Below are 27,924 nucleotides of genomic sequence, written 5' to 3' on the forward strand. Positions count from 1 at the left end.
TCTCCAGTCTCCTCCCAACACCTTTCCCTTGTTTCACTGGAAAATCCAATTTTTGGAGCCTGGCTGGCAAAGAGGAGACTTGGGGAGGGCTGGAGAAGGAAAAGGATCGAGGGTCAAAGCAGCCAAGCTCTCCTTGTGCTGAGTTAGGGATGAAATCCGAGATCTGTGGACATTTGGTGACACTTTGCAGGAAATATTTGTGGGAATCGAAGCTCACTGGCTTCCTCCCATCTCTGCTCCTGGTGTTTCTGCCCCTGTTCATGCTTAATAGCAAGGTGAGGCTTTTATGCAAGGAGCAGAGAGTCTCGAATTAGAGAGCTCAGCCCCAGAGCATTTCCTGGCTGACCTACAGAAGCAGCTCATGCAGCACAAAGGTTGAGAGCAAGGGAGGCAGCTAAAATTAGACGCACTGCCAGGTTAAACTGAGAACTAGCCCTTCGTGGCCTAGGACCCTCGTACCTACGGGACCGCCTCTCCTGGTATGCCCCGCGGAGGACATTAAGGTCCATAAATAGCAACACTCTAGAGGTCCCGGGCCCTAAGGAAGTCAGATTAGCCTCAACCAGGGCCAGGGCCTTTTCAACAACAACAACAAATAGTACCAGTAGGTCATTCTGACCGGTGGGGTTGCCCTCACACCAGCCTCCCAATTCATTTGGGCAGGGATTGGCTGCACGCCATCCAAACCAACAGGTTCAAATGACAAGGAAAGGGATTTTGTCTAGACTTTAGGAGGAACTCTCTGGTGGTATTAGAGGGACGGGGTGGCGCTGTGGGTTAAACCACAGAGCCTAGGACTTGCCAATCAGAAGGTCGGCGGTTCGAATCCCTGCGACGGGGTGAGCTCCCATTGCTCGGTCCCTGCTCCTGCCAACCTAGCAGTTCAAAAGCACGAAGTGCAAGTAGATAAATAGGTACCGCTCTGGCGGGAAGGTAAACGGTGTTTTCGTGTGCTGCTCTGGTTCGCCAGAAGCGGCTTAGTCATGCTGACCACATGACCCAGAAGCTGTACGCCGGCTCCCTTGGCCAATAAAGCAAGATGAGCGCCGCAACCCCAGAGTCGGTCACGACTGGACCTAATGGTCAGGGGTCCCTTTACCTCTGGTGGTATTGGCTGTTTGACAGAGGAGCAGCCTGCAATACAAGGTGCAGGATCCGTTGGAAGTGGGTTGGGACAAATGACCTTTGAGGTACCTTCCAAGTGCACGGTTTTAGCTTCCCATTGGGGTGGGGCATTTAAAAAGAAAGAAAGAAAACATAGATAAACAAATCAGGTTTGTTTTATTTTCTCATGTGATGCACATCCATTTTCCACATTTCATTCACATTTACATGCTTGACTAAAAACAAACAATTAAAAAAAAGCTATTTTTTAAAATATAAAAAGGCAGGGGGAACCCACACATTTGGAAAAACAGCCTTCTTGCTGCTTAAACCACACACATTTTATACAGTGGTGCAAATGAGATTTGATTGTCCTTTTCCACCAACCATTTCCCCCTGGAAAGCTACAATTTGCTTGGTGGGTGGCAGGGAGCAGAGGTACATATTGCTGCCTTTCCCTCCTCAAGTAAAAGGGACGACATATTGTCTCCGTGGTAAACACATAATCTGTTGAGCAAAGTTGGATTATCTTAAAAGTTCAAGCAAGCTGTGACGTTCAAACGACATGCAAACGTCGTCAGCGAGTGGAAGTGTGTGTGACCTTGTCTATGCGCACGAAACACCTGTGGAACTCCCTGCGGGTTTGTCCATAGGCAAAGCTTCTCATTCAAGAAGCAAATGCCCCGTTCCCCTTGGGAGCAAATTGTTCGCCCTAACGACTTGAGTGCAAGGGGCTCTGAAGGAATTCCAGTTTGCCATGTGGAGAAGACACTCCCTGCAATGCAATATTCGCAACGGGAAGTCGCTTATCTGCACTGCTGTGGCGGATTCCCCCGTTACAAAGATGCACAGGTATTTGCGCTGCCAATAGACGCAAACAACATCGAGGGAATCAGAGGGCGAGAGATGTCTGGTTTAGTAGGACTTGAGAAAACAAATGCTTCTCCGATGGTCCCCAGGGTCTTGGGTGGCTTATTCTAGAAGTCCAGGTCGTCTTGGTCAATCGCCTCTGAGCTCGCCTCCTTTTTAGGGACTGGGCTGCTTCCGCCTTTGCTCTTGCCAGTTTTGGGTTTCTTCTTTGCCTGAGGGGATGCTTGGTCTTCTTCTTCCTCTCCCTCTTCCTCCTCCTCCTCCTCCTCTTCACTATCTGGGTACATCTTTGCGGGTGTGGCCTCTGTGTCGCCTTCTGTCTCTCCATCCTCAGCACCACCACCACCACCGTCCTCCAATTCCTTACAGTCTTCTTCTTCTTCTTCGCCACTCCCCTCCTCAGACCCTTTCTGCGATTGCTGGGAACAATTCCCCATAGAGGAGAAGGCGGAGCTTTTTCTCTGGGTCTCTGCCCCCTCGGTGGCTCCTTCTTCTGTATCTCTGGGGTCTTCACTGCCACCATCCTGCACAGGTTCGCTGCCCTCGGCTGCCTCTGCTTCATTTTCTCCTGCTTCTTCCGCTTCTGCCTCTGGCTCGGCATCGCCCTCATCCTCTTCTGCACCGTCTCCCGGAGGCTGTTCCTCCGCTTCTCCTGGTGCCTCAGAGACCTCGCCATCGTCAACATTTGCTGCACATTCAGGTTCGTTATCTCCTTCAGCTGCCTCTGGATCGGCTGCCGCACCATCAGTTTCATCTTCCGTTTTAGGTTCCTCTGCAGCTGCTTCTTCTTCGTCTACTGCCTCTTCTTCCTCATTCATTTCCCCCTCTCCTTCACTTTTGGCTCCCACTTCCTCATCTTCTTCTTCCATTGCAACCTCCTTTCCCTCCTCTTGTTCCTCCGCTTCCACTTCCTCTCCCCCTTCTTCCTCTTCCCTTCCCTCTCCCTCCTTTTCTCCTTCCCCTTCCCCTTCCTCCTCCTTTTCTTCTACTTCCTCCCCGTTTTTTTCTTCTTCCTCCTCTCCCTTTTCTTCTACTTCCTCCTCATTTTCTTCTACTTCTGTTCCCTTTTCTTCTGCTGCTTCCTCCTCTTCTTCATCTACTTCCTCTTCTTCCTCCCCTTTTTCCTCTGCTTCCTCCTCCCCCTTTTCTTCTACTTCCTCTCCCTTTTCTTCTTCTGCTTCCTCCTCTCCCTTTTCTTCTACTTCCTCCCCGTTTTCTTCTGCTGCTTCCTCCTCCTTTTCTTCATCTACTTCCTCTTCCTCCTCCCCCTTTTCTTCTACTTCCTCATTTTCTTCTACTTCCTCTCCCTTTTCTTCTTCTGCTTCCTCCTCTCCCTTTTCTTCTACTTCCTCCTCATTTTCTTCTACTTCCTCTCCCTTTTCTTCTTCTGCTTCCTCTTCTACTTCCTCTTCCCCCTTTTCTCCTCCTTCCTCCTCTCCCTCTCCTCCTTCCTCCATTGCTTCCTCTTGTGCCTCCCCGCCTACTTCTTCGTTCACAGTTTCCTCCCACTCGGCTTCCTCACAGTTCTGATTTTCTTCCTCCTCATCTGCTGGGGCTTCTACTGCTTCACCTTCGGTAACTTCCTGCTCTACTTCTTCCACATCAGCCAACACTTCCTGCTCTGCCTCAGCTTCAGTGGCCTCCCCTTCTGCTTCCTCTTCTGCAATGTCTTCTTCTGCCTTGCCTCTCTGCATCCTCAAGATTTGCTGTAGGTCAAAGGCCTTCACAATGGGGGCATTGGCTGCCACCACCGGCCCTCGTGACCGCAGGGCTTTGGCCTCCATTTTCTTCTGGAAGCAGGCATCACAAGGGCAGTACTCCTCTTCCCCAGGGGGGTCACTTACATCATCTCTGATGGTCGTACTGAAAAAATGTAATTCCTCATCTAATTCCCTTGTATCGCGTGGCTTGCTGCGGTCATTGTAGAGGGACATTTTGTGAATGCTCTGCAAACGGCGCCTTCGGTTTTCCACTTGCAGGATGGAAGAATCGCGGCGCAGCTGCTCGTCCGGAGGCCTCGGGACCCTCCTGCCCGCTCTGCTTCTAATTTTCCCTAACTCTTTCTCGATACTCTTTTGGATCCTCCGACTCACTTCCTCTTTCAGCTGTGCAATCATCAAGTCCAACTCCTCGCTATTTGGCAAGTTCCACTTCACCTTGAAATCATTCATGGCGCTGACATAGTGAGCCATGAATTCCTTCTCGATCTTCTTCAAAAGCTTTAGCACCCAAACCGGGTCGGGGTCGATAGATTTCTGTGGGGTGATGAGGGAAGCTTTTGCTGTGGGTTGGCGAGAAGCTATGTTGCTGGATACTGTGTCAGCTTCTGCCTCATCCACCAGCTGTTTTTCGACACTCACTTGGGGTTCGCTCTTATTTGTGTTTGGGTCGGGTTCAGCTTGACTGTTCCTTGGCTCTTCAGCATTCTCTTGATCGTTGCTTGGCTCTTCAGCCACTTCAACATTCTCTTGCTCATCGCTTGGCTCTTCAGCTGCTTCAACATTCTCTTGATCATCGCTTGGCTCTTCAGCCGCTTCAACATTCTCTTGATCATCACTTGGCTCTTCAGCCGCTTCAACATTCTCTTGATCATCGCTTCGCAATTCAGCAACTTCAACATTCTCTTGATCATCGCTTGGCTCTTCAACCGCTTCAACATTCTCTTGATCATCGCTTGGCTCTTCAGCCACTTCAAGATTCTCTTGATCATCGCTTGGCTCTTCAGCCACTTCAACATTCTCTTGATCATCGCTTGGCTCTTCAGCAACTTCAACATTCTCTTGATCATCGCTTGGCTCTTCAGCCACTTCAACATTCTCTTGATCATCGCTTGGCTCTTCAGCCGCTTCAACATTCTCTTGATCGTCGCTTGGCTCTTCAGCTGCTTCATCAGCGTTCTCTTGACTGGGACTCCCTTCTACTTCCTGGATAGCGGGGTCCTCTTGGGTCTGCTCAACAGGGTCTGCATCAGCATCATCAGCTTCTGCCTGTTCCACCTCGACATCTTCCATTTCTTCTTCTCCTCCAACAACTTCTTTATCTTCCTCCTCCTCCTCGCCAACGTCACTGCCCTGGTTCTCGTTGGTTTCTGTCATGTCCTCTCCTCCAGTAGAGGCTGCCTTTTCTTCTCCTTCAGACTTTAAGCAAGTCTGGGAATGCTCCTCTTCCTCTTCCTCACTACAGCCTCCCTCTTGCTCTGCCTCCTCTTTCGCCTCTTCTTTGGTGGGTTTGGCTCCGTTCGTTTTCTCTGGAGACAAGGCACAGTCTCGGGCACCAGCCACACTCCCCTCTCCTGAGCCTCCATCGCCACTGCTCACATCCACTCCAGAAGAGGACAAGGGTGTGAAGTCGCCGTCTTTACGGTCCTTGAAAGTGGAGGGCACTTTTTCAGGGGCGTCTCCTTGGAGGCCTGAGCTCGTGCCCCCTTTCTCTGACGTGCACCCAAACCAGAGAGCCTGGAAGATGTTCAAGAGCTCCGTGTACCTTGGCCTGTTCAGGCACTTGCTGGACTTGCTTGAGGGGTCCAGCTCTTCGTCAAGGATCTGCAAGCTAGCCAGGCAGGTGATCAGAATGTTTGCCGAGTTGCTGAGCTTTCTACCCATCGTAGGGGAGACTTCGGGCAAGCTGTGTGAACGGTCCAGCTTAGCTTCTTGCTTGGAAGCCAACAGCGCCTTCATGATCTGCACGGAGGTCTGGATGGTGCTGGGCAAGTCCTTTTTGTGGTTGTTCTGGCTGGAGATGACAGAGTGGTTGCATTCTGCTTGGCCTGCCTTAGCCTCTTCTGACACCGCTTTGGAAGCTGCCTCGTCATTAGGATCCTCGTCGGCTCCCTCCTCAACGGCCCCCTCCTCAGCTGCCTCCTCGGCTGCCACTTCTTCTTCTTCTTCCTTCTCCTCCTCTTCTTTCTTTCCTTCCAGCTCCTCTCCCAACGATTCCTGGTTGTTTGAGCAACTGGGCATTTCAGCATCCAGTTCTGTGCCGTCTCCATCATCCTGCATCTCGCATTTCATCAGCAGAGTCTCTGAGGGGATCTTCCTCAACCACTCGTGCACGACTTCTTCCGGAGAAGCGTTGGGAAGAGAAGAAGGGATGATCTCCTCATCGCCTTCCACCTCAGCCTCTCCTGCCTTGTTATGCAGCGCTTCAGAAGGATCCCCTGGCCCGTTCTCCTCCTCCATTTCAGTGGGCTGCGAATGGGCTGCTTCCTCTTCCTCCTTGCTCGCAGTTGGCTCCGACCCAGCGGCACTGGCATTGTTCGATTTCTTCTTCAGCACCGCAGACCGACTTCTTTTGCCGCTCGGCCTCCCTTTCGGGGGAGCTGGGCAGTGCAAACTGTACATGGACGCAGACTCTGACGCCAAAACTTGGCTAGAGCGTTCTGCGTTGGAATGGAGGCTGCTTTTCTTCCTCCTCGGCTTCGAGGACTGCGCCACGCTCGACTGCGAGCCAGCATGCTCGCTCCTCCCTGACGCCTCTGTCTCTGCGCATTTACTCTCCGAACGGGAAGACACAATCGACTGGATGCTCCCAAGGCCTTTGTTTCTCGCTGCCGCCGTGCAACCACATTTGGAGCACGTGGATTCGAACACGCTCCCTGGCCTTGATCCTTTGTCAGTTCCATTTTTCCCGTTGGAATTGGAGAAGCTGGAGCCAGGAGATGATTCCTTGCTGGAGGAATCCGGCTGGCCGCCCTCCTGGATGCTCTTGGAGGACTGGCTGCAATGCCTGGAAGAGCTACTTGCACTCTCTACGTTGTTGGCGGGAGGTGCCGTCGCTTCGCTTAAGGACGACACGTTGGAACGAGGAGAGCTTGAGTCGTGAGATGCATGGCATTCTCCCTCTCTCCCCTCCATCTCTGGGGAGCTTTTGGAGTAGCAAGAGCCCCTGCTGCTCGACCGTGCATCTTCTGCATGCAGAGACCTTTTTGTCCTCTTTTTCTTGATGGTGGACACCATGGAGACTTTGGCGCCTGCCTCTCGGTGATTGTGGCTGTGCTTGCTCCTCCTGGAGGAAGAGGAAGCTGCCGCGCTGCACACCTGCGTTTCGTTGCTGTCTTCTCTCTGGCTATTCCCATCGCAAGCTTTGGAACGGAAGGACTGTTCTGTGGAGCACCTCCCGCACTCGCTGACGTCATCCCTGACCGATTGGTTGGACGCCACATTTTCCAAGGCGGAATGAACTTCGCTGGTCTCCTCTTGTTCCTTGTCCGCCTCTTCCTCCACGGAGAATGAAGAGATTGGCTGAGCATCTTCTGAAAGCTCATCCGGGTTGTCCCTTGTCTCAGGTGTTGTCCGCTGACTGGATTGGCTGTAGGCGCTCTTTGGAGAGGACGGGCAGCTGTCCTCTTCCAAGTCAACCTCTTCCCTCGCCTTGATGCTACGGGAGGAGATGGTCCTCACCATGCTGCTGCTCTCCTCGCACACTTTGATCTGGCTTTCCGCGGAACAGCGAGACGATTTTGACCCGCTGCTCCCCGCCCTGCTGCTGTTGCCCTCCGTTCCTTCTGCAGTCGCCATGGAATTGTCCTCATTTTGGGAATTGGCCAAGCAAGCTGCGGAATCCATTTCCATGGGTGACCCCCTTTTGCTCGCGTTGCTCTGGCCGTGTTGACAATGGCATTTTTGCACCGCACGGTATTCTACCCTGTTCTCTACAGTCTCCGAGTAGCAAGAGGATTCCCGTACGACATGCTTGGAATATTCTTCTCCGCTGGACGAGGTGCGGCTGCTCTCGACAGAGGCCGTCTTTTTGCGGACGACCCTACGGTGGGACGACGTGCTCGAGCAAGAAGAGTGGGTGTACCAAGTGTTCTTCACCCATGGTTCCTCTTTCTGGGAAGCATGCATGGGGTTCTTCCAAATGTCATACTCTTTGCATGGCTTGCCACAATTGTGGCAACACGCCTCCTCGTTTTCAGACACGTCAAGGTTCGAGATGTAGGAATCGGCATCGCAGGGATATAATGAGTCATCCACCTCAGAGTTGACCTCTGGGTTCTCTTTCTCTGCGGGGTCAGTTCCATTGTCTTCATCTATGCCCATCTCTTCACAGGGCACCTTGCCCCTCAGACTGGACTTCTGGATATGTGTGGACCACTGGAGCGTCTCGTCGTTGAGCAGGCGGAAGCGGACTTTCATCTCAACGGACAGGCTGCCATCTTTGTTCACATGCACCCTCTTCTCGATGTCATCATTGACCAAGGAACGAACCAGGTTGCCTGCTTTAGAGTGCGGGCAGTGGCTCAAGCAGGGGGCGCCATTCTCCGGTGATGTCACAAGACCATTTGGATAGGATTTTTCCGATGACAAAGAGAATCTTGCGGAGCGATTGCTCAAGGCCGACCGCGGGTGGATCACGCTTTTCTTGGCTTTGAGTCCAAAGTTCACTGGAGTTTGAGGAGATGGGGGTGTTGAGGAAACACAAAAAGGGAAATTATAAGGAATTATGCCAAGCATACAGCAGCACTTAGGATAGTAAACTGGGAGTTCAGTGATATTATTATTATTATTGGCTCCCAGTACGTTTCCGAGCACAATTCAAAGTGTTGGTGCTGACCTTGAAAGCCCTAAATGGCCTCGGTTCAGTATATCTGAAGGAGCGTCTCCACCCCCATCGTTCAGCCTGGACACTGAGGTCCTGCACGGAGGGCCTTCTGGCAGTTCCCTCACGGCGAGAAGCCAAGTTACAGAGAACCAGGCAGAGGGCCTTCTCGGTGGTGGCACCCGCCCTGTGGAACACCCTCCCATGAGATGTCAAAGAGAAAAACAACTACTTTACATTTAGAAGACATCTGAAGGCAGCCCTGTTCAGGGAAGTTTTTAATGTGCGACATTTTAATGTATTTTTAATCTTTGTTGGAAGCCGCCCAGAGTGACTAGGGAAGCCCAGCCAGATGGGCGGGGTACAAATAAATTATTATTATTATTATTATTATTATTATTATTATTATTATTATTACCTGCCCTTTGCCATAAGGTTCCAAGGTGGCTTACAACATCAAAGCAACATCAAAAACAACTTAAAACAACCCACAGCATAAATATAAGGTGGGTCCTAAAAACATATGCCTCAGGTGGTAAAAGCCAAGGTACAGAGGTTGCTGCTGCTGCTGTTGTTTTATGACCTGTCTGGCACTTAGGAATCTGCAACATCTTCAAAGCCCTATGGCTGTTTGCAAAGGGCTTTTAAGGCAGCCCCTCCCCTCCGGAAACAAGAGCCTCAAATGGGAGCAGGGGGAGGCCCTTTGCAAAAGGGCTCTTTGAAACTGCCAGCCCTTTCAACACCACTCAAGCAACATTTAGAGGAGGATGCAGGCTGCTTCCTAATGTGCTCTGCAAAATCACTGTTTAATGCAGCCTCCCTGCTTTAAACATTCCCCCAAGTTCCCATCTGAGCTACAGAATTTCGTCTTGCGAGTTTTTCGTCTTGCGAGGCATTCGTCTTGCGGGGCACCACTGTAGTATAAACTAAAAATTCATTATTAAAATAAATGGTGATAGTTCTGTGCATACAGTATCTTTTGTTTAAATTATTTCGTCTAAGGTGGAAGATATTGGCAACGTATTGCTTATGCCTCCCCTCTCCACTGCTCTTCCTGATATCACGTCAGCATGTAAAAAATGGAATACATTACAGCCAGGATAAGTTAAATGGAACCTCCATGGACAGGGGCAGTGTACCTTGGCTTGCCAGGTGCTGGAATATAACCAAGTGTTTCCCAAGACATCCGAGCGGCCGCTGCCTGCAGTCTGAATTCAGACCTACATGGATCCTCATTCTGATCCAGGAAGGCCACCCAGATTTTGTCACCCCACCCTGAGACCTTTGGATGGGGTGGGTGATCAAGACGTTTTCCAGAAAAAGAACAAACTGTTTCCAAACCACCAACCCAAATCCAGCCCGCTGCCCTCTTTCTTACTTTCGTGGTTTTCGCCAACGTTGCCTCTGTTGTTGGACTGTGAAGGTAGACCGGGCAGCTTCTCTGAGGAGGGCTTCCTGGGGTTTTCCACCACGATGGGTTTGAAGGGCTCTCTCCCCACACAGACGAGGACATTGGGGCAGTGCAGCAGAGCTTGCATGTTGTCAATCTGGAGGGGAGGCAAGCACAGCAGACGTCAAAACTGGACTTATCTTACACACCACTTGCAAGAAGACAGGTGAGCTAATGCCAGTGTACTGGAAGAAGCAAAGATCACCAGTGCCGAAGCGATGGTTCTTCAACATCAACTTGGTTGGACTGGTCATGTTGTTTGGATGCCTGATGATCGTCTTCCAAAGCAACTACAGTGGTACCTCGGGTTAAGTACTTAATTCATTCTGGAGGAACGAATTAAGTACTTAACCCGAGGTACCACTGTAATGGAATTTAGTTTTGCTTGTTAAGTAAAAACATGGGCAAAATTGCATAGAAATCATTAAAAATGATTGCCAAGCAGTTGCAGTTTGTTTATCATTACCTGACATTTTCAGAAGGAAAAATTAAAATTCTTTAGTATTGCGAAAGTAGTTTATATGCATCTTTGTCAAACGTAGATTTGCCAAACTAAATGTTGTCCTGTCACAAAAATAATAGCAGGTTTGAATTCCTCACATCCCAGAACATATTTTTAAGACCTCTCATGGAAGGAAATGTTCCAAAACTTACGTTTCACCCCCTAAAATGGCATGCCCTTGGAAGGTAATTAGGCACTTCCAGGTTTCCCCCCCTGACATCACATGATTTTGTCTTTACACACTTACCCCCAACCCGGAACGTAACCCCCTTGCAAGATGCAATCTTGCTTTTACAGTGGTGCCCCGCAAGACAAATGCCTCGCAAGACGAAAAACTCGCTAGACAAAAGGGTTTTCCGTTTTTTGAGTCGTTCCGCAAGACGAATTTCCCTATGGGCTTGCTTCGCAAGACAAAACGTCTTGCGAGTTCTTGCGAGTTTGTTTCCTTTTTCTTAAAGCCGCTAAGCCGTTAATAGCCGCTAAGCCGCTAAGCCGTTAATAGCCGCTAAGCCGCTAATAGCTGTGCTTCACAAGACGAAAAAACCGCAAGACGAAGAGACTCGCGGAACGGATTAATTTCGTCTTGCGAGGCACCACTGTATTCTTGGACACCCACCATCTTATAACAAGACAGAAGAGAAGCTGGCCATGTGTTCACAGCTAAGAATGGGCAAATATGTCCATTTATCACTTTCCCAATCCTGAGTTCAGTTTTCCATTTTACCACATCCATTTGTGATTGATTGATTGATTGATTGATTTATATATATACAGTATTTAAAAAGGCCCCCAGAAAATTCATCATGTGGGACAAAGCAGATCTTAAGGTGTCCCAAACTGGTTATTCCCCAAAAGCCTGAAGCTTTTCTCTTAGGGACGATTGGGTCAGAGGTTCCCAAAAAACACAATTAAATTATTTTTGTATTCAGCTACAGTAGCCAGGGGACACGGTTGGCACTGTGGGTTAAACCACAGTGCCTAGGACTTGCCAATCAGAAGGTTGGTGGTTCGAATCCCTGCCACGGGGTGAGCTCCCGTTGCTCGGTCCCTGCTCCTGCCAACCTAGCAGTTCGAAAGCACCTCAAAGTGCAAGTAGATAAATAGGTACCGCTCTGGCGGGAAGGTAAACGGTGTTTCTGTGCGCTGCTCTGGTTTGCCAGAAGCGGCTTAGTCATGCCGGCCACATGACCCGGAAGCTGTACGCCGGCTCCCTCGGCCAGTAAAGCGAGATGAGCGCTGCAACCCCAGAGTCGTCCACGTCTGGACCTAATGGTCAGGGGTCCCTTTACGTTTACCTCGCCTGGGTAGCCAGGGAATGTGCAGAAATTATGCTATGGCACAGAGATAACATTTACATTCATTGTTCCACCAACTTATTATTGATTGATTGATTGATTGATTGACTGATTGATTTCATTGCACTTGTATCCCACCCTTTTCATTTAATCCCCACAACAGCCCTCCAAAGGAGGCTGGGCCGAGAGGCAATAATTGCCCCTACCCCCCCCCCCCAGATTTGAACCCCAACCTCTCAGGTCCTAGTCAGAAACTCTAACCACTAAAACTAAACTGGCTCTCTGGATATACAAAATATCCACAGTGACATACATCATTTGAAAAAAATATAAACTGAGAGAACCTGAGAGCGTGGGAGAGGATCACCTGACATGTATTAACTTGTAAAAATATTATCTCGTGACTTATAATGTAATTTTCTATTAATGGTCCTGGGCATTGTTTTAGGGTGGTAGGTTGTGTTTATCCCTTAGAATCATAGAATCATAGAATCATAGAGTTGGAAGAGACCACAAGGGCCATCGGGTCCAACCCCCTGCCAAGCAGGAAACACCATCAGAGCACTCCTGACATATGGTTGTCAAGCCTCTGCTTAAAGACCTCCAAAGAAGGAGACTCCACCACACTCCTTGGCAGCAAATTCCACTGTCGAACAGCTCTTACTGTCAGGAAGTTCTTCCTAATGTTTAGGCGGAATCTTCTTTCTTGTAGTTTGGATCCATTGCTCCGTGTCCGCTTCTCTGGAGCAGCAGAAAACAACCTTTCTCCCTCCTCTATATGACATCCTTTTATATATTTGAACATGGCTATCATATCACCCCTTAACCTCCTCTTCTCCATGCTAAACATGCCCAGCTCCCTTAGCCGTTCCTCATAAGGCATCGTTTCCAGGTCTTTGACCATTTTGGTTGCCCTCCTCTGGACACGTTCCAGTTTGTCAGTGTCCTTCTTGAACTATGGTGCCCAGAACTGGACACAGTACTCCAGGTGAGGTCTGACCAGAGCAGAATACAGTGGCACTATTACTTCCCTTGATCTAGATGCTATACTCCTATAGATGCAGCCCAGAATTGCATTGGCTTTTTTAGCTGCCGCGTCACACTGTTGGCTCATGTCAAGTTGGTGGTCAACCAAGACTCCTAGATTCTTTTCACATGTACTGCTCTCAAGCCAGGTGTCCCCCATCTTGTATTTGTGCCTCTCATTTTTTTTTTGCCCAAGTGCAATACTTTACATTTCTCCTTATGAAGGAGTTATCTCACAATTTGGCAAATTGATCCTTTGGCAGGTTGATTTGCTCTCATGTTCCTGTCTTTGGGTTCTGGATTCCCGTGCTTGTCGATCATATCACGCACGACTTGTGCTTTGGGAGTTGTTTAACCCAGCGACGTACATCACCCATAGAACGTATGATATGGGGCAAGGAGAGATAATAATAATAATTTTTATTTATACCCCGCCCTCCCCAGCCAAGACTAGGCTCGGGGTGGTTAACACCCAATATAAAAACAAATTGATTGAAATACAACTTAAAAACAAGATGAAAATACAACATTAAAACATTAAAAGATTAAAATACAGCCTCATTTCAATGGAAACTCAAATCAAAAACTTTTTGGGGGATGAAAACGTCAAGTCTTCACCGAGGCTAACTATCCAGACTGGTCCTATATGGGCCAGAAAAAAGCCAGGGAAGTCCCCAAATAGGAGCTCCATCACAGGAGGAGAAAGGAAAAAAGAAGAGGGGGAGGGAATCAAGTTGATTCCAAGCCAAAGGCCAGGCAGAACAACTCTGTCTTACAGTCCCTGCGGACAGAAATCAGATCCTGCAGGGTCCTGGTCTCGTGAGACAGAACGTTCCACCAGGCCGGAGCCAGTGTTGAGAAGGCCCTGGCTCTGGTTGAGGCTAATCTGACTTCCTTAGGGCCCAGGACCTCTAGGGTGTTGCTATTTATGGACCTTAAGGTCCTCTGTGGGACATAATCAATAACCAATCCATAAAAGCCTCTGAAATAGGAGGGGAATTGGACTGGGACTGTAAGGAAGCTAGTAATAGAATCAGATAAACAGAGAATTGTAGAGTTGGGAGGGATCACAAGGGTCAATGCAGGAATCGCAACTACAGTGGTACCTTGGTTCTCAATCTTAGTCCGTTCCAAAACCAAAGCATTCCAAAACCAAAGCACACTTTCCCATAGAAAGTAATCTGTACCAGACTTTTAAAAACAACCCCTAAAACAGCAATTTAACATGAATTTTACTATCTAACGAGACCATTGATCCATAAAATGAAAGCAGTAAACAATGTACTGCAGTCGCACAATCAATCAATCAATCAATCAATCAGTAGCTGAACTGGGTTCCACACGGTTGCAAAAACAAAACAAAAAAGAGCCGCAAAAATGAAATGCAAAATAAATGGCAAAAACAGACGGATCTCAGCGTAACTCTCAAAACGGAAGTGTGGCACTAAAATCGGAAGCGTAACACTCAAAACGGAGCACGTTTGGCTTCCGAAAAATGTTAGCAAACCGGAACACTTACTTCTGGGTTTGCAGTGTTTGGGTTCCAAGTTGTTTGAATACCAAGGCATTTGAGAACCAAGGTACCACTGCAATCCTTTCCTTTCTCTGTGATGTTTGGAAATTTAAACCCCTTGGAGTTATCCTAAGTGGGTTAGCTCCGTCAGTAGAGCATGAGACTTAACCTCAGTGTTGTTGTACATTTGAGTTCCATATTGGGCAGAAATATTCCTGCTCCCTCAGCCAGTAAAGCGAGATGAGCACCGCAACCCCAGAGTCGTCCGCAACTGGATCTAACGGTCAGGGGTCCCTTTACCTTTACCTTTATGATTCTATGATTAGCCTGAGAACAAGGTGGGTGGGGAAGGCAGTTCTCAGTTATGCTGGGCAACGTTATGGCAGAAGACCTGTGGCTTTGGGACTGTGGCCGAGGAAATTTCAGGCTCCTTGTTGGAGTTCCTTTGTGAGGCCTGGGCTTCCCATCTGCTACCAGGTGAAATTCGGGATTCCTAAGCTAGTGTGCAAAACCCTGAACAAATCGGGACACCTCGCGTTGAAATTTTTAATAGGTTCCATAACTTTGACCAATTAATCTCAAATTTCTTATACATTTCCTCTTATGATTTGACTTCTGACCTTCCCTTCTATGCTGTTTGTAAACCGATCATCCCTTTTGCATACTGCATAATATCACCTATTTCATTTAATACGCCGTCCTCTATTTCATATCTTATCATTTTCTTCCCGTTGCTCGGATTTCAAATCCTGCCCGTGATTTCATTGGATTATAAATTTTTCATATAATACAGGGAAAAAAGGCTTCCACTCTTCCATAAATTGCCCGTCATATTGATCTCTGATTTTGACTGTGAACTTCACCGGTTCCAAATGGTCGGTTCATTTCAGTGGACTCTTTCAGCGGACTCCCCCCCCCCCCCAGTTCTGTGAGTATAAGATTCTGGTTGCTGTAAAGGTAAAGGTAAAGGGACCCCTGACCATTAGGTCCAGTCGTGACCGACACTGGAGTTGCTTTTTGGGGGGTTCAGGTCAAAGTTGTTGGGCTTTTTTAGGGAGGAGGAAAGCCTCATTGAGACTGAGTAAACTCCGGCTTCCAATCTGCAGAGATAATGCAAGAATGGAGGGAGGGCAGCAGGGCGAGGGAGCAGGACCGTATTCAGTTTTAACGACGCTAAGGGAAGGGACCCAGCGATCGACCACGATCTACCAAAACCTCCTGGGGATCTACCAGTAGATTGCGATCAACCTGTTGGATCTCCCTGATCTATGAACTGCTTGTAAACAGGCAACAACCCTCAAAGGACTTTAAAAAAAGATAAAACAATATAATTATCAGTCAGAAAAATCAACAACAATCATTTCAAATCATTTCAAATGTTCAAAAAGTTGAAATAACAATAGATAAAACAATTATAACTTGCATCAACTTTCTAAACATTTAGAAAGTTGTTTAGAGAAGGCTTCTCTAAACAAGAATGTTTTCAGCAGGCACCGAAAAGGGTATAACATTATTATTATTATTATTATTATTATTATTATTATTATTATTCTGTTGGGAGCTGCCCAGAGTGGTTGGAGAAACCCAGCCAGATGGGCGGGGTAATAATAATAATAATAATAATAATAATAATAATAATAATAATAATAAATGATGTTTTGATGTTATTTTCTATTTTAATTGTGTTTTGATTTTACAGCTGTAAACCAGTTAGAAGCCATTTGGGGCATTCGACTTCTTCAGCCATATACCAAAGCAGAGTGCAAGAAGCTGATGATAGCCAGATCTGGAAATGGTTTTCATTGTCAAATTCTGTGTTAATACAGTCAAAATAGTGTGGCTACGAGTGTTCGCCAAAGAGGAGGAGGAGGAGGAGGAGGAGGAGGAGAAGAAGAAGAAGAAGAAGAAGAAGGAAATAAGTGATATTCTAGGCTGCATCAACAGAGCTCTAGTGTCCAGATTATGATACTGCTCTATTCTGCCCTAGTTAGACCACACCTGGAATAATGTGTCCAGTTCTGGGCACTGAAAATTAAGAAGGATATTGTCAGGGTTGCTTCAAGATCCTAGCTCACAGAGGATCACGCTAGCCAACGGTCATTAAGTAAAAGTCTTTATTGAGTTACAGTTTCCATTCTCAAGCTGCTGCGTGCAACCCTACGTCTAGTAGCTAGATCGGCGAAGCTCCGTCTGAATCTCCGCCCCTCGTACACCAACTTAATATCCTAGCCCTGCTCCACCTTTTCCGCCTGACTGTTCTTCTCTGGGTCCCTCTGCCCCCCTGGGTCTCTTCCTTCCGGGATTCTTCGGACGCTGACCCCCCGGACTCTCCTGTCTCCTTGCGCCGGGCTTTAGGACCCGGCTCTCTTTCCGGGCTGCCTACTGCGCCTCCTTCCTGTGCATTTGAACTTGGCGCGCGCGCCCAACCTTCCACCTTCCGTCTAACCGTTTCTTCGCTCCCAGATGGAGGTGTGGCCACCCCTGACTCGTGCCCTCCCTCCTGCTGTGAGCTGCCAGCGCTTGCCCCCTGGCTCCTTTCCTCTTCCCTGCTCTCTGGCGGTGACGCTGGACCCGATCTCCAACTGCTCTCCTCTGATTCCCCTCTGGCTCTATCTCCCTGGGGTGCCCCCCTAAACTCCCCCCTTGCCTTGGCCACTGGTGCTCCTTTCTGTGAATCCTCCGACTCACTGGAGAGACTCGGAGATCTCGGGTCGTCGTCATCGCTCATCCTTTCTTCTGCCTCCTCCCCTTCGCTCTCTGTTTCCTCCCTTGCCCTTGCCTCTGCTCCTGAACCCCTGACATCCATCCCCCCCTCGAAGCCCCCCACTCCCCCTTCCCCTCCTTCCGGTGCTGGAGCTGGGTGCTGCTGCGTCAAGGAGACGAATGTCGGGTACCGTTCGGTTCCCGTAGCGGGCCTCCCTCCGAAGTCTTCCGGTTCTTCCTCCCTTCTCTCGTTGACGACGGTCACCTCTGCTTCCATCTCTGTGCCGCCGTGCTCGAAACCTGGATCGTCCCCGAAAATGTCCATGTCCGTCTCTCCCTCGCTTCCTCCAGGCGGCGTTGCTCGGCCTGGACCTTCTTGCCACTTCCTGCGCCACTGTTCCTCTGGTTTGTCGTCCCACCAATACGAGGGTTCTGAGGCAGATCCCGAGGGCGACCCCTCCGGGGAACGGACGTCTCGTATCGGGTCCTCGTCAGAGTCGAACCCCCGGAACGTGCTGCCCGAAAGCGTGGGTGTGAAAAGCCAGTCGTCGAAAAAGTCTGCTGGCATCGGTCTATGTGGGAAGAGGGCATGAAACTCGTCTTTGAGCAGAGGTTCGTCCAAGGCGTAGTCCGGCACCCAACTGTTCGCACTGGCCGGGGTGCCCTCCCTGGCGAGAAAGTATTCTACCCCTTCTTCCCCCCATCTGGAATCCAAAATCTCTGTGACTTCGTTGATGCGCTCCTTCTGTGCCACTCCTGCGTGCCCTGTTCTGTCTCTGGCCGGACTCTGCGCCGTTCCGGGTTCCTGAAACCTGTGCGGTGCCTTGTAGGGAGTGAGCACCGATCTGTGGAATACCGGATGCATTCTGGAACCCTCCGGAAGCGCCAGCCTGAAGGCCACCGGGTTGACCTGCTCTTCGACTTGATAGGGCCCCAGTTGCTTATGCCCTAGTTTCTTCTTGGCCAACGACCTGGCCGGCACTGCGTGGGCTGCTAACCAGACCCAGTCCCCCACGTGTAGCTCTTCGCCAACCCTTCTGCGTTTGTCCGCTTGTACCTTGTATGCGTGCTTGGCCAGCTCCAGGTGGCGCCTCAGCTGATCGTGGACTTCCTGCAGTTCCGACGCGAACGCATCTGCCGTCTGCGGCTCCCCTTCCCCCAGCCTTTCCAGTCCCGGGAAGGTTCTGGGGTGCCTCCCGTTGTTGGCGAAGAACGGTGTGACCCCCGTGGACACGTGCTTCGTGTTGTTGTAAGCGAACTCGGCGAGCGGCAGGTAATCCACCCACGTCGCAGGCTGTTGATTTGCATAGCACCTCAAGTACTGCTGCATGATGGCATTGACCCGTTCTGCTTGCCCGTTGGTTTGCGGGTGTCTCGCCGACGCCAGGTTGATCTTGACGTTCAGGAAGCCCATCAGCCGCTGCCAGAAATTTGAGATGAACTGCCGCCCCCGGTCGGACAGAATAGACCGTGGCAGACCGTGAACCTTGAACACGTGGTCTATGAACAGTTTGGCGGTTTGTTCCGCCGTGGCCACCTTCGCACACGGAATGAAATGTGCCATCTTGGAGAACAAGTCCACCACCACCAGCACTGCCGTCTTGCCCCTCGAGCTGGGCAGATCCGTGACAAAGTCCAGGGCCACCCTCTCCCAAGGTTCGGCCGGAGTTTGCAGCGGTTCCAACAGTCCGGCCGGCGGTCTAAGCACTGGCTTCGCCCTCTGGCAGGTGTCACACCTCGCCACGTAGTCCGCGACCTCCCTTCTCATTCCAGGCCACCAGAAATCCCTGGCTACTAGTTCCACCGTCTTCTCCTTGCCGAAGTGCCCTGCAGTGGGCGCGTCGTGCAGCTGCTGCAGCACCTTGGCGCGAAGTTCGTCTCCCGGCACGTAGATGGCCCCTTTATGGATGAGCAATCCATCTCTTAGCTGGAAACCGTCGGCCGCTGCTTTGCCCCTTTGCACCTCTGAGATCTTTGCTTGCGCGAAGGAGTCCCCTTGCAACGCTCGTCGCACCGCCTCCAGATCCACGGTTGCCGCGGCGCACGCCCACACTGTTGGTGCGAAGATGTGCATGGCGGCCGCTGGCGTTGCTTCCTCCAGATACTGTGGCTTGCGGGAGAGAGCGTCCGCCATGATGTTGGTGTCCCCCGGGACATACTCTATTCGGAAGTCGAAGTTCGCAAAGAACTCAGCCCAACGTATCTGCCTTTGGTTCAGGAACTGTGCCGTGCGCCAGTGCTCTAGGTTCTTGTGGTCCGTGCAAACCTGCACCGTGTGCTTGGCGCCGATCAGAAAGTGCCTCCACGCCTTGAACGCTGCATGAATGGCCAGCAACTCCCTGTCCCATATGGTGTAGTTCTGCTCGGACTTGCTGAGCTTCCTGGAGTAAAACGCTCCCGGTCGCCACACCCCCTGCGGGTCTTTCTGCAGCAGGACCGCCCCCACGGCTCTGTCCGAGGCGTCAGTCTCCACCCTCATCGGCTTGCTGGGGTTGACATGAAGCAGCTGCTCTTCCGACGCGAAGAGACGCTTGAGTGCCTGAAAGGACTGTTCCGCCTGCTCTGTCCAAATGAACTTCTTTTTCTTGGAGCTAAGCGTGTCAGTGATGGCCGCCGTCTGCATAGCGAAGCCCTTGATAAACTTGCGATAGAAGTTCGCAAAGCCGACAAACCGTTGGACCTCCTTCCGGTTGCGCGGGCTCTTCCAATCCAACACCGCTCGAACCTTGGCTCTGTCCATGGCGAGCCCCTTGTCAGACAGCTTGTAGCCCAGAAAATCCACCTCCGTCACGTCAAATTGGCACTTCTCCAGCTTGGCGTAGAGCCTATGGTGCTTCAGCCTGTTCAGTACTTCCTTGACGTGTTTGTCATGCTCCTGTTGCGACTCCGAAAAGATCAGGATGTCATCTAAGAAACAGACGCACGTCTTGTAGAGAAGTCCCGCCAACACGTGATGCATGAATGCTTGAAAAACGTGGGAGCCATTTTGCAATCCAAAAGGCATAACTCTATATTCGTAGGTCCCCAGTGGCGTGAACATGGCTGTTTTCCACTCGTCTCCCTCCCGCATGCGAATGAGGTTGTACGCACCTCGCAGATCCAATTTGGTGAACACTCTGCCCTTCCGCACCTTTGCGAGGAGGTCGTCAATTCGGGGCATGGGGAAGTCCGACGGCTTAGTCACACTGTTCAAGATCCTGTAATCCACTACGAGCCTCTTTTGGGGCGTATCCCGCTTCTTAACGAAGAACACCGGGCTGCCTCCCACCGCCTTGGACTCTCGGATGAAACCGCGCTCCAAATTATGATCTATGAACTCCTTGAGTTCTTGCAGCTCGTCCTCTGACATGGAATACAGTCTCCCCTTAGGCAGCGCCGCCCCTGGCAGCAGGTCAATCTTGCAGTCATATGGCCTGTGAGGGGGTAGCCTGTCTGCCTCCTTCTCGCAGAAAACTTCCAAAAATTCTGCGTACTTGTGGGGAATCGCTTGCAGCGTGCCTAGCAGTAGCTGTGACTCCTCTTCCTCTCCTTCCTGCCTGGGCACGATGCAGTGTTCAGCACAAAAGGAAGAGCCGAAGGTCAGCTGCCTCTGGTACCAAGCCAGCGTTGGGCTGTGTTTGTCCAGCCAACTCATGCCCAACACAATGGGCGTGTCCGACAATTGAGTGACGTTGAAGCTGATGACTTCTTGGTGATTCCCAAGTCGCATCACCATCGGTGGCGTCTGCTGCACCACTTGCCCTCCTAGCAGCTCCCTGCCATCCACCGTGACCACCTGCAGGGGCAGTGTGGCCGGCAGCAACTGTATAGCATGCTGGTTGACGAAGTCCTGCCCCATAAAGTCCGCATTGCTGCCTGAGTCAATGGTGATTGGCACGTCCATGGTGATGCCATTGGGCAGCTGGAGCGACGCGGTGAGCCTCACCACTGGTTTGGGCGGGAGGGGGTTCACGGGCTGTAAAATCTCTGGGGACTGCATCATTAATACGTCTGGCTGGGCCCCAGTGCCTCTTCCTCCAGCCAGACAGCGTCGTTTCCCTGCTGTGGTTCTCCTTGCTGCGTTGCTGCAGTCGCCATTGCTGAGGCTGCAGTGAGCTTGTGGAGCCTCTGGGGACACTCTTTCGCCATATGCCCTGGCTCCTCACAGACGTAACACTTCCTGTTCCCTCTAGGAGGCTTCGCTTTCACTGCTGCTGGTGCTAGGGCTCTGGTTGCTGACTGAGCCCTGGCACCTCCAACCTCCATCGGTTCAGCTCCTCCCCCTGGCGGAGGCGTGGATTGCGTACGTGCTGCTTCTCTGGGAAAGAAGGAGGAGCCCCTGGCTGGTTCGCGCCCTCCACGCCCTTCGTCCCTGCTCCACGGACGTCCTTCCAGCCGTACCCCCACTGCCAGCGCCCTCTGCACGACCTCCTGGGTGGTCCGGGGTCTCTCCCCCCTCGCAATCTCATCTTTTACAGAGCTGTTTAGTCCCTCCCAGAAAAGGTCTCTTACAGGGGTCGCATCTCTGTCCCATTCTAGGGCACTGGCCAAGGCGAAAAAGCGGGCATGGTACTGCCGTACGCTGGCCCTTCCCTGCTTCAGTCCATGAATCTGTTGCCGAGCAAGATCCACGTCAATGCTTGATAAAAAACACGCATCCATCGCTTTAATAAAGGCATTCGCATTTTGGAGCGCCGGATCGTTATCCCTCCATAAATTGCGCAGCCATGCTCTGGCATCCCCATGCAAATAAGACATGATGAACCCCACTTTCTCTTGCTCATCTCTAAAATCTTTACTCAGCAGTTGCAGTGCACACAGTACGTCTGCTTTAAAATTGGGATACTGTTGCAGGTTCCCATCGAAGTGAGAGACCAGACCGCCTGTGCGTCTCCCCAACCCAATCCCCTCTGGTTTGGGTGTCTGTTGCCCTTGCTTCGTAAGCACTTCCAACCTGCCCTGGAGATCCCTGTAGGCGGCAGCTGCGTCCTCCTCTCTCTTCCTGGATGCGAGAGCCTCGGCATTCAGCTGTGACACTGCTTCTCTGAGTTCCGCTATCTGCTGTTCAGCCGTCATGTCGGCTGCCGTTCGTGAGCTCACTAGTAGGCACCTGCTTCTCTCCTCTCCTCGAGGCTGTAGATGCCCACAATACAGGAGACGGAGCTTACTGTCAGGGTTGCTTCAAGATCCTAGCTCACAGAGGATCACGCTAGCCAACGGTCATTAAGTAAAAGTCTTTATTGAGTTACAGTTTCCATTCTCAAGCTGCTGCGTGCAACCCTACGTCTAGTAGCTAGATCGGCGAAGCTCCGTCTGAATCTCCGCCCCTCGTACACCAACTTAATATCCTAGCCCTGCTCCACCTTTTCCGCCTGACTGTTCTTCTCTGGGTCCCTCTGCCCCCCTGGGTCTCTTCCTTCCGGGATTCTTCGGACGCTGACCCCCCGGACTCTCCTGTCTCCTTGCGCCGGGCTTTAGGACCCGGCTCTCTTTCCGGGCTGCCTACTGCGCCTCCTTCCTGTGCATTTGAACTTGGCGCGCGCGCCCAACCTTCCACCTTCCGTCTAACCGTTTCTTCGCTCCCAGATGGAGGTGTGGCCACCCCTGACTCGTGCCCTCCCTCCTGCTGTGAGCTGCCAGCGCTTGCCCCCTGGCTCCTTTCCTCTTCCCTGCTCTCTGGCGGTGACGCTGGACCCGATCTCCAACTGCTCTCCTCTGATTCCCCTCTGGCTCTATCTCCCTGGGGTGCCCCCCTAAACTCCCCCCTTGCCTTGGCCACTGGTGCTCCTTTCTGTGAATCCTCCGACTCACTGGAGAGACTCGGAGATCTCGGGTCGTCGTCATCGCTCATCCTTTCTTCTGCCTCCTCCCCTTCGCTCTCTGTTTCCTCCCTTGCCCTTGCCTCTGCTCCTGAACCCCTGACAGATATTGACAATAATTTTATGACAAGCTGGAACATGTACAAATGAGGGCAACCAAGATGATCAAGGGTCTGGAAACCAAGCCTCATGAAGAGCAGTTGAGGGTGATGGGTATGCTGAGTAGGAAACGAATTAATGGATTTGAATTACAAGAAAGGCGATTTTGACTCAACATGAGGGAGAACTAGATGGCTCTTGGGGTCCCTTCCGTCTTTATAATTCTATGGATCAATTCTATGACCCACTGAGATTTACTACTCAACCGAGCAAAGAGATAAACAGGCCCTCCGTCTTCCCTATTTTACAAGCACCAGAAAGGAACATTCCAAGATTCTGTGACTGTTGGGATTGCGGGGGAAATGGCTCTTGCGAAGTGAGCTCAGGAGAGGAGTTTGGGAGCTGGACGAAGGAGGAAGGAAGAGGAGGTGAGTTGAAAAGTAGAAGGTAAATGCCAATGTAAGCTATGTTCATGTGAACACATTGACAAGCCCCTCACAAGGGAAGCTGTGGCCTTCCAGATGTTGCTGGCTCCATCTCCCATCAGCTGGCACAGACCGCGATCAAGGCAGTTGTTTTCTAATACCATCAGGAGAACCTCTGGTTCCCCCATCTCCAGATGTCTTTGGGGTCCTGTTGTATTTTCGGCAAAGGGGAGGAGATAAACTGAGAAGCAAGCAAGAAGGTATGCTCTCCTTGAAGGACCAAATACACACAGAGACTCTTGTCAAATGTAGAAAGAGGAGGCATGGAAGATCAGGGCTGTATCCACTGGTTTAGCCACTGACCTCCATGTCTTCTGGGTCCCATATATGCCAGGCAGGCTGGCCCAATAAATTTTGGCACCTGAATCAAATCACAAAATGGCGGCTCTCTCCCTACCAGGAAAGAAGAGGTGAGTGAAGATCTACATTAGGAACACGGGGGGAAGAAAGATCTGCTGCCCCTGTGAATCTTGCCACCTTGACGCCAGGCCTTCTGTTCTGACACAAACTGATTTAAGAGTCAGTGTGGTGTGAAAGAAGGACTTAGGTCACATTCGCACCATTTTGTTTTGTTTCACTTTTAATTTTTATACCGCCTTTCTATATTACTATGCACAAGGCAGTTCACGAGCTGAAAAAGCAGCAAAATATATGACATCACACATCTTAAAAGCAAATAGAGAGGCTGGTGGAAAGCTCTGAATCGCACTTATCCTCAGCCACAGATGAGGCAAGAGCTGAATACAGCTTCAGTACTGAGAGTATAAAACCACTAAGACAGACTCATAAAAAATTTCACGGGTGGGGGTTAGACGACTTGAACGGCAAGAATATAGACAGCAGGCAGTCCAGCACGCGCTCCCACAACACTCCCCGTGCCCATCAGCTGTTTGGCGGGAGGCTTAAAAGTAGCTGTAGCGGCCACGTGGGCTAAGGTAAACGGAGGGTAACAGACAAGGATACTTTTTGTGCGTGTGTGTGTTTGTGTGTGTGTTTGTGTGTGTGTGTGTGTGTGTGTGTGTGTGTGTGTAACCATGCACTAGGAGTGGGAGGAAGACAGCAGACTAGCAGATTTGGATTTAGAAAATTAGGAACCCCCTGCTTAACAACCCTGAAATTAAACCAAACACCAGAAGTGGGGGGAAATAGGGAAGTTAGCTCAACGAAAAGTAAACTGAAGCAATTTGCATCAAGTAAAGATCCAAACTCTCCCAGTACTCGAAACACAAGGAATTAGCTCCAATAGCAATAAACACCCCCCCCCCCCCAGTCTAAGCCTTGCGAAATACTTCCCTGGCTTCTGCAGACAGCAAGGAGGTTCGACCTGTTGACTCGCACAGGACGGCAAAGAGAAATGAGGCCGGGGAGAGGCTGGCACTGCAGCATAAAGGCTGCTGGACACGCCCCCCCCCCATGGCACCTGGTTGGACGGCCACCGGGGGGGGGGGCGTGAGTGCCAGCCAGGTGAGCTGGAGGCAGGGGGCAACGCCCCCTGCTAGGAGCGGTGTTCGGGCTCCCGTCCACAACCACTCCCCTCTCTTTCAGGGAGGAGAGTCTTTACTATGCACAAGGCAGTTCACGAGCTGAAAAAGCAGCAAAATATATGACATCACACATCTTATAGCAATCTGATCCAATACGAATAAATCATAATAAAAACATGACTTAACGTAAACAACTTTTATCAAATGAAGTAATACCCAATAATCTGTTAAAATATACCCAATAAAATTAACCCACAACATATCAACAAATAATTGAACAGAAATTCACTCTCGACAATTACAATATATCGTTATTAATTTATAATCAAGAAAAACAACCAGAAAATTACAATAATAAAATATCCCAATGCATTTTTTAAAAAACCATGTAAAAAGACTGAATTGAGCAAGAAGGTTACATAGCTTATAAAATTATTATTATTAGTAGTAGTATTATTTAAAAAGATTAAGCACATTTAAAGCACTATGATACCACTTCAAATAGTCATGGCTTCCCACAAAGAATTCTGGGAGCTGTAGTTTCTTAAGGTTTCTGAGAAATGCTAGGAATCCCCCATTCCCTTCATGGAGGGGTTTCACAATCAACACCTCTTCACAGGGAACTCTGCTTTGGGAGGGAAATAAAGTAAATGTAGCAGTTCAAAAGCATGTCAAAGTGCAAGTAGATAAATAGATACCACTCCGGCGGGAAGGTAAATGGCGTTTCCGTGCCCTGCTCTGGTTCACCAGAAGCGGCTTAGTCATGCTGGCTACATGACCTGGAAGCTGTACCCCGGCTCCCTCGGCCAATAAAGCGAGATGAGCGCCGCAACCCCAGAATCGGTCACGACTGGACCTAATGGTCAGGGGTCCCTTTACCTTTAACCCGAAAAAACACAACCTGAATCATCTGTAACCCGAGGTGTGACTGTATTCAGTTTAATTAGTTCAACAAAATGGAAGAACTTGATCCACTGATACCGGCTTTTCAAAGTCTGGTGGTAATTTACACTTCCAGCACCTCCCTGCCACTCTGCTGCCTCTTAGCGCCCCCCCCCCCCAGGCCATCCCATTGTCCCCCCCTCCAGGAAGCACTACCACCCACTCTGAGAATCACTGGTCAATCAGCTCAGCTTCTGCCTGGTTCTAGGAGAGAAGCCATCAAGCTTTTCTTGGACTGCTTGGACTTCCGTCATGCCACAGTTTGCGCCCTGCACTTTTGAGCGTGTAGTGTACACATGCTTTGGACCGAAGACAGGCTATTCTTCTATGACGTGCTCTGTGGCACAAAGACTCACCCTCTTCCTGTGACGTTAACGTATGAGAGTGCTGGAGGTGAAATAGTTAAACAGGCTACCCAATCAGAACCCAGGGGGTGGAGTCAGTGAGACTATAAAACCAGCTCTGGGAGGGGCAAAGGCAGGAGTTCGTTTGGAGTGGGGTGGTTGGTTGGAGTGGGAGTGAATTGGGATAGAGTCTGTGGGTAGGTTGAATTAGTGTAGCGAAATAAGCTGAGTCAGGAACAGTTAGGAGCTAGGAAGACAAGTAAATATCTGAGAGGTGGTTTGGTGAGTGAGAGCAGGTAGTGAAACTTATAGGACTGGATAGTCACCCCATGAATGTAATTGACCGATACTGTTTATGAAACCACACGCTTGTTAAACTGCAATAAATCAACAGAAGTTTATGTTCCAATTTAACCCTGACTGGACTCAGTATTGTCCCAGGTAGGGTCTGGGCAGTGGCAGCGAGAAATAAAGTGGTGGCACAGGGATCAGTAGATGGTGAAATGTCCGGGGACCCTGTGTGATCTTTACAGAAAAGTCCTCCCCCTGGGGATTACCATTCTCTTCTCCAGAGCTTTTGTATGGGTTTTCTCTCATGGGGGGGGGGGTCTTCTTGGGTGGCATTATGGGTGAGTCAGTATTTTCACTAATTAATTAAATAAGTGAATTTTACTCTCAACACTGTTCCTCCCAGCTTGGCTTTTCAAGACCCAAAGTACAGTGGTACCTCAGGTTAAGTACTTAATTTGTTCCAGAGGTCTGTTCTTAACCTGAAACTGTTCTTAACCTGAAGCACCACTTTAGCTAATGGGGCCTCCTGTTGCCACCACGCCGCCGGAGCACGATTTCTGTTCTCATCCTGAAGCAAAGTTTTTAACCTGAAGCACTATTTCTGGGTTAGCGGAGTCTGTAACCTGAAGCGTATGTAACCTGAGGTACCACTGTATAGCTTTAGGTTTTTGCCTCTAATACTTCCACTGACCCTGAGCAGAAGCCTCCGCCAGACAGTCTTTTCAGATCTCTTGCTCTTTTTGTTATCTCGGCCTCACGGCAATCTGGGGTTTATCCTCAGTCCCACCCTCTGCGCCACAAAGACTCACCCTCTTCCCGTCCAACGTGTACAGCTTCTTCACCGTGAACTGCATGATCTCCGAAATCTCGTCCAAGAGAGTCTTGAAGCTCCGTGCGTTCCTGCGGTTGAGGATTATCGGCCTCCTGGTGCCCACATCCCCGTTCTTCACCAGAGTGACTTTCTTGGGAATCCTCGGACTCTGCTGGGCGAAAGCGGCCGGGTTGTCTTCGCGCTTGATGTCTTGGGCCGCCCTCCGCAACGCGCTGGCCGGCTGGCCGACCTTCTGAGGAGCTGCTCTCCGGCCGGCGGGACCAATACTGATGGGCGTGACGTACTTCTTATCGGAGCACAGGTAACACCCTCCGTCCTCCAGCTGGTCCAGGGTGCTGATGCAGTGTATCCCTCGCGGCGTTGTGATGGTCCTCACCCCAAAAGGCAGGGGGACTCTGTGGGAGAGGTCGTCCATCAGTGCGTTGAAGCTCTTGAAGCTTCGCTGGTTGATGGCCATCTTGACTCCTCCAAACTGAGGGTCCCCGCTCTTGTAAAATGTTATCTTCTTGGCAGGGGCCACCTGGGTGAAGGCATTGGTCCGAGCCACGGGGGGAAGGGGCTGTTCATAGTTGTAGGGGCTGGCGGCGGAGAGGGGGTCAGCGGGGTCCTGCGTCATCCTGGCGAACGTTTAGAGGTAACTGCAAAG

At 50.4% G+C, this 27,924-nt stretch overlaps 1 protein-coding gene across 1 annotated transcript; it reads right to left on the bottom strand.

Annotated features, from left to right (window-relative positions):
• Window positions 1-1,619: 1,619 nt before the first annotated feature.
• Window positions 1,620-27,894, bottom strand: RP1L1 (RP1 like 1). The gene is made up of 4 exons (XM_077925409.1): window positions 27,256-27,894; window positions 9,893-10,061; window positions 4,827-8,359; window positions 1,620-4,388 (listed from the first exon to the last, which is right to left on the bottom strand). The coding sequence occupies exons 1-4, from the start codon at window positions 27,892-27,894 to the stop codon at window positions 2,082-2,084; spliced, it is 6,648 nt and encodes a 2,215-aa protein (XP_077781535.1). The 3' UTR covers window positions 1,620-2,081.
• Window positions 27,895-27,924: the final 30 nt, after the last annotated feature.

This window comes from Podarcis muralis, chromosome 3 (genome assembly GCF_964188315.1).
Source record: "Podarcis muralis chromosome 3, rPodMur119.hap1.1, whole genome shotgun sequence".
In the NCBI taxonomy this organism is placed as follows: Eukaryota; Metazoa; Chordata; class Lepidosauria; order Squamata; family Lacertidae; genus Podarcis; species Podarcis muralis.